General features: G+C 42.1%; 1 protein-coding gene across 3 annotated transcripts; it reads right to left on the reverse strand.

Annotated features, from left to right (window-relative positions):
- Nucleotides 1-1,162: 1,162 nt before the first annotated feature.
- On the reverse strand, nucleotides 1,163-3,581 carry LOC147636752 (uncharacterized). Of its 3 annotated transcripts, none has more exons than XM_086800270.1 (2): nucleotides 2,728-3,581; nucleotides 1,163-1,237 (listed from the first exon to the last, which is right to left on the reverse strand). In XM_086800270.1, exon 1 carries the CDS (start codon nucleotides 3,390-3,392, stop codon nucleotides 2,769-2,771), a length of 624 nt encoding a protein of 207 aa, XP_086656396.1. In that variant the 5' UTR covers nucleotides 3,393-3,581; the 3' UTR covers nucleotides 1,163-1,237; nucleotides 2,728-2,768. The 3 variants fall into 3 exon arrangements, with proteins under 3 accessions (XP_086656396.1, XP_086656397.1, XP_086656398.1); XM_086800271.1 differs by having other exon boundaries at nucleotides 1,163-1,482; XM_086800272.1 differs by lacking the exon at nucleotides 1,163-1,237 and adding an exon at nucleotides 2,213-2,247.
- Between the last annotated feature and the right edge of the window lie 3,367 nt (nucleotides 3,582-6,948).

Below are 6,948 nucleotides of genomic sequence, written 5' to 3' on the forward strand. Positions count from 1 at the left end.
AAAACTTCTCAAGACTTTTCAATATTGGTAAATTTAAAAATAAAACTTCTCAAGACTTATAGTATCTTTTGAAGCTTTTTCTTTTTTCTCCTCAACAATATCCCTAAATTTATTAGTGGTTGTAGCAAAACTCCTCAAGACTTTAGGTATCTTTTAAAGCTTTTTACTTTTTGTTTTTGGTATTTTTTGGTCGGTGGGGGGGGAGGGATGTGTGGTTACAAGTTGCCACATAAGAGTCGTAGGTCTCTTTGTAGTCCCTAGGCTTGTAAAATCTTGGAGTAATGTGACTACAAATGCTATACAAAACTTTAAGCCAACTTATCACACATTTATCTGACAACACCACATCATTAAGTCCTTAAAAATAAATAAGCAGAGAACTTAGAATCGTGCCACTCATGAGATAAAACATGGTGTTTTTATGTTTCAACATACTGTAAGCATCTTACAAAGGCCACTGGAAGGAGAAAGCAATGTACCTCATCTCAATGTAAGAAGGCTCATCAAATTTGGATCCATTTCATATGCAAGTTATTGCATCTACATTAATCCTAAGTATTCATGTCATCGTTACAATGCACCAATACAAACAACTCATAACACTAATACGCCATGTTAAGGTTACAATGCACAAGCACAAACAACTCAGCACGGGGCTAGAGTCAAGCATTAAACCCCCCACGTTCAAGTCTTGCCCCCCCAATCTTGACACCATTCATGTTACCATGTGTTCAGTAATGAATGGTCAAACAGCTCCCACCATGCCTTGCTGCTCCACATTGGTCCTAGCTACTCCTATTGTATCTAGGCTTCCCATCAGTCCCCTTTGGTCCTAACTCCAATGGCCATATATCTGAAGATTGAACAAGCGTTGAAGAGCTTAATGGCCACATATCTGAGCAGCAAATGAGCCCTGAAGAGGACAAGGGTCTTCGTTGGTCCTAGCTTACATGCTGTATTGGACAAAGTGTCGGAGAATGTAGGCCAAAGCTCTGCCCTGCCCTGCTATGCACGCTGGTCTTGGATCCCCATCACTGTTCAGATATATGGCCATTGGAGTTAGGACTAAAGGTGACTGACAGGAATTTGAGTACAGGAATGACTTGATAACAAAGAAATTTTGTGAGGCAACTAGCGTTGAAGAAAATAATGGCCACATATCTGAACAGCAAAAGAGCTCTTTAGTGTTTATAACAATCCTTCGAAAACAATCCTTGAAGATCATATCATACCAGACCTGCACGAAATGAGAAAAAACTCATCCAACAATTTCTGCTGCACATCCTCCCCTTCCGCATAGACACTGTTTTATCACCCAGAAGGTTGCAAGTGCCTTGCTGTAGTCTATCCTACTACACACCTCTGCTTAAAAAGTTAAACTCCTGCTGCTACTCTCAAAAAAAAGAAAGGACTACTGCTAAACCTCACATGAAGAAGAAACACATGCATGAACTGCAATGATGTGCTTCACGACACAATTCCCTGAAGAACAATAAATATGAATCAATCCCTACACACACCTCCCGCGTCTCTCTCTCTCTCTCTCTCTCTCAGATCTCTCCCCTCTTGGCATCGGAGATCTAGAGTTCATTAGTAGGCTGATTTCTTTTACTAGGTCACATATTAGTACATCCTACCACACACCTCTGCTTGAAAAGTCAAAAAACAGAAGCACTCCTGCTGCTACTCTCAAAAACAAGAAAGGACTACTGCTAGACCTCAAGTGAAGAGGAAACATGAATGAGCTGCAATGATGGTTCTTTTCGACACAACTCCCTGAAGGACAACCACCCCCCTCCCCCTGCACACTCTCACTCTCTCAAATCTCTCCCGTCTTCACATCAGAGATCTACTGGTTGATTAGTAGGATGTTTCTTTTTGCTAGGCCACATGTTAAGCTAAAGATCGGGATGTTCTTTATGTTATGTATTAGGTATCCTAGGTCATTTTGGCCTGCTATAGGTGTTGATATAATGTTCTTCTCTCTCTCTCTCTCTCTCTCTCTCTCTCTCTCTCTCTCTCTCTCTCGCGCGCGCGCACACACGGGTATGACAACAAACACTTGCAACCATGAGTTCTAGAGTTGAAATCCTGACACTTGCCAGAGTAGTTCGCGTGCAACAGCCATTTGGTATGACAACAAACACTTGCAACCATGAGTTCTAGAGTTGAAATCCTGACACTTGCCAGAGTAGTTCGCGTGCAACAGCCATTTAAATGACAACAAAACAGTCGAGTAGTTTCCACCTGATATCCAATACATGAACAAGCAAGCCTATTAAAAACCAGGCCATCACCCATGGCAAGGCCGGCGGCCTCATGTAAGCATGGCTATAGCAGAAAGATGAGAGATTACGTGTAACTTATTGGTTCCAAGATACAAAAACAAAGCATAAGGTAGCATTGTAGCCAGTACAGTAGCCTCAAGAATAAAAGTACATGTAGCGAACATGCTCAGGAAAAGCTCATGCTCCATGACTCACATAAAAATGCAATACTCAGAGATTGGGTGCTGGGCAGAAAAGTCTGACAAAGTATATTTGCAAGGGGATCCCTCTATGGAAGCCGGCTGTGCTTGAGGGTGTAAACATTGCACAACTCTATTCCCTTAAAGATCTCCTTCATTTTTCCAAAAGCACCACCAAATCAATAGATAATGAAAAATCTACTCACACTGATAATGTGATGTGTGAAGTGTGGAGATCTAAAGAGCTTGAGATGCCTTACAGGAGCCTGGTGCAGATCTGCAGCCACGCCGAGAGATGATTCTATCCAGATGGGCGAGTCGTGTCATCGATCCTCATGTTCTCCATGTCAGCTGGCAACGATGATATGGGAGGGGCTTCTTCTACTCCATGGTTGGTGCCAGGAGGAACAGGCTCTTTAAGGCTGGGATTAGGGTTAGGGTCTGGGTCTGGGTCTGGGTTTGGTTTTAACTTAGGGTTAGGGCTTTCCTTGCTGTCGCTTTCTGTTTCTGCCATCTCTGCTGAGACCGGATCTAGCCCAACGTCCGGCGTGGATTGTCCTGAGAAGGGCCCATCGGCTACCTGAGGAATCTCGTCTGGCTCCGTTTGGGCGTGCTCTAGAGCAGGCAAGTCATCGCCTTCGCCATCACTGCTCTCATTTGCTTTCTCGTCTTCCTCTTCTGTTTCTTCACCACCATCATCTTCTTCTTCTACTACTTCTTCCTCATCATCTTCATCGTCGTCGTCTTCATCTTCTTCGTCGTCTTCGTCTTCGTCTTCGTCTTCTTCGTCTCCTTCTTCCAGGCTGTATTCCGAATCAGAATCCCCCTCCTCTCCCTCGTCGTCCTCCTCATCGTCGGAATACTCCGAATCATCATCGTCCTCGTCCTCCTCCGTGTAATCATAGTCGCTGTCCGAGGAAGCCATCTATGCTGGGGGAAAGAAGACCGTGTTGCCCTAAAGATTTAAGATCTTGCATCACCTACAAAGGCCGTCTTCTCTCCTTTGTGTTTGCCTTGTCACCCTTTACACACCATTCAGGCACTTTTGGCTGTCCAACATTACCTTTCTGATGGACTCTAGGTGGCATGCTCTTCAACATAGGCTGGAAGAACACTTTTTTCTCTCTGTAATAAAGGGTGAGTGCTCAAGATAGGAATTCAAGTCTTTTGATTGGCTATTTAAACCCAAAAAGTTTGAGAGTCCTCTTTGTGTGTAAAACATCTTCAGGGTCTAGGGTCTAGACATGACAGAGGAAAGTTATATAAGGGTCAAGACATGACAGAGGAAAACTCATAATCAATCTTGCTACAAGTCGCTGGACCTACCATCTATGTTCACTCCAAGAAAGACTTTGCTTTTTAGTAGATGTCTCGAGATGTCGGGCCTCCCTTTTCCATGCTTGGACTTCCATGACGTGGCATTACATCCAATCAAGTTCTGCCACTTTTTTGCCACCCTCATCTGAACCCAACCACATAAATGCAAACATTATATATTCCAACCAATACATAATTTCAACAAATTAGCACTTTTTTTATGAGAGTATATGTGACATTGGTCGCTAAGGTTGCCTTTTGGATAGGCATCATGCCCGTTTTTGGGTATTTTGGTCGTTAAATACTTATTTTAAGTGGTCGTAAAAATATTTTAAAAACAGACATTGTTTCTTCTAAACTCATCATTTTAAAGTGTGAGTCTTTCAAATTCCTCCTCACCTGAGCCCCATGTTTGTTCAATTAGACTCTCCACCAGCACAAAGGGCTCTCAACTCATGTTGAGATTGTTTGGCCCTACATAATCTATTAGCATGCAACCCACTTTTTAGCCCTTGTTTGTGGGTTTTGTGAGAGTTTGAGTTCTATGGCTATGAAATACAAGCATTATGTATAGTTGAGAATGCTATCATGGATTTTCCTTGCTTAATAGAGCTTTCCCCTCTCGCTTGAAGCCTATTTCTTGAGTGGAATAGGAGCTTGTAATGGTAGAGGCTTGCATGGGCTGTGGGTTAAGAAACCAACAGAGGAAGTGTGAAGATTGATGGTGGGAGTGCGAGTCCCAAAAGGAGAGTAATGTTATGTGCACCATTAAGTAAAATGGAATGGGAATACAAAGTTCTCCGAATGGGGAGAAACCAGCTACTCATTGAGTTACCCATGAGTGAGACCACTAACTCACTTACAAAAAGTCACCCCCTAAAACTACCAACTCATTGGCAGGTTGCGTGAGTAGTTGACTTTGTCTCATGGGGTATCCACCCTAATCGGAGTTTCTTAATTGAAGAAGCTCCCTTGGAAAGGCACTCATTAGCAAATTCACATTTATCACCTAGAGGTTAGAAAGAATGTGAATTGGGGGTGTGAGAAAGTGGATTAGGTGTAGGATTGTGGTTGAGAAAGCAAGTGTGGCCCTATCTTGTGATTGTAATGTAGGAAATTATGTGTTTGGTTATACAACACATGCACATGTAGGATGAGGGCCTAAGCACATGATATGGGGCATAGTACTTGGGTTTATAGAGGCATCCCATGTGTGAAAGGTCCTAGGAGTAAGTGACTATATAAGTCACTTATGGGATAGTTTGTACAATCTTTGATATCTTTTGATACATAACCATATGGTTATCTCCTTGCTGCCTAGAGCAAGCTTCCATGGCCTTCTTAGCTATTGCCTTAGGATGGTGACCTACACCCATGCATACTCCATGCCTTGAGTATTGCCTTAGGATGGTGACCCACACCCATGTTGTCACTCCATGCCTTGAGTGGCCAACCTTCTTGCAATGGTAATGTAGGAAATTATGTGTTTGGTTATATTGCACATGCACATGTAGGATGAGGGCCTAAGCACATATATGGGCTATAGGACTTGGGTGTATGGGCATCCCATGTATGAAAGGTCCTAGGAGTAAGTGACTATATAGAGCAAGCTCCCATGGCCTACTTGGCTATTGCCTTAGGATGGTGACCTACACCCATGTTGTCACTCCATGCCTTAAGTGGCCAACCTTCTTGTAGTGGTATCAGAGCTCATGTCTTTGATCCATTTTCTTAAAATTTCAGCATTTTATTGATGTTCTTGATTTTCTTAATTAAGAAGATGGTTATGGTGACCTTGATTGGTGAAAGTTTCATTTCTTGGTCTAATTCCTAAAAAGCGTTTGGGGCCATGGGTTTACTGTGGACCTAATTTTGGGGAAATCGCACCAAAATTCAAATTACATGACCAAAATTGGGGGAAGATTTCACTAATCGAGATTAGTTGCTAATAAAAAATGTTTTCCCTTCCTTCTTCTTCTTTGCTTGATTTATGTGAGCCATGGTGAGCAAATTATGAGCTGGGAGCTTGCCAAAACTTGGGGGTTATTAAGAGGAGAACATTAGATCCAATTTAAGCTTGATTTGGATGGTGATTTCATGCATTTTCTCCACCCGCCAGGTTGCTGATTTCCATGCATTTTTCATGGCATTTGGAGCTTAATGTCTAAACTACAAGCTTATCAATGGCTTGTATGTTGTTTAGTATGATGTATGGGCTCAATAGTAAGCCTTTTAACACTCTATTTTTTACGATTTTCTGCTGTGAAGCCAACAAAGAGCTACACACATTTTTGGTCCATGTTTTCTCCAATTTTTGGAGCATTGGATTGACATTAAGCTTGGTTAAGTTTGAGCTTAATAAGCTTAGGTAAGCTTAACAAGCCAAGCAATGGCACTTCAAGCTGCATATAGTGCAAATTTCTGCACATTTTTTTTTCCTACCCGCCATGAGGCTGTTGCCATTTTGTTGATTCCCATGGAGTTTGGTGCTTGTAATTATCACATTTGCTACAAGTCCTTCAAGTTATTCACAAGGCTTAAGTAAGTGTTCTTGTTGCCAGTCCTTGGTGATTTTTGGGGGTTTTTTTATAACTCTTTTGAAGTGTACCAAACCAGAAAATAGACCTCACAAATTGGCACAAAGAGGAAACTATTTCTTCATTAACTCACAAATTTGATCCATGAGAATCATTGATTAATTGCTACACACTTCTTGTGAAATGGTTCAAGTTTGGAGGTCTTATAGGAGACCCTAGAGCAACAATGTGGGGTTCTTACTTCCTAATGTCATGTGGATGCAATATATGATATTCATGGCCATCTGGAGAGACGAAAAACTCTCTCACTTGTAGCAAGAGTAGTATGATCCAGGTGTAGCTCAATCCAATGAGATTTGCATCCCTTTCGGAGCTAGGGATTCAACCCGTACCGGTGCACAAAAGCTTATCCATTTGATGGAGAGAATGCTTATGGCTACCATCACATGACACTAGACTTAGCACACACACAAGCTCAACTCTTACACACCCATTCATTCACAAATACAAGCAAGAGGAACACATTCACTATGCACACAAGCAAAGAGAAAGACCTCGCTCCACTCCTATCTTCCTACAAGCATGCACACTCTCAAGCATCAAGCTTCCATGAAAGCTTCAAATCAA

Source organism: Cibotium barometz, chromosome 7, assembly GCF_041138505.1.
Source record: "Cibotium barometz isolate CiBa-2024 chromosome 7, ASM4113850v1, whole genome shotgun sequence".
Taxonomy (NCBI): domain Eukaryota; kingdom Viridiplantae; phylum Streptophyta; class Polypodiopsida; order Cyatheales; family Cibotiaceae; genus Cibotium; species Cibotium barometz.

What these genes read in the sequence shown, in the direction of transcription:
- LOC147636752 (XM_086800270.1), bottom strand. Translation starts at nt 3,392, where the DNA reads ATGGCTTCCTCGGACAGCGACTATGATTACACGGAGGAGGACGAGGAC.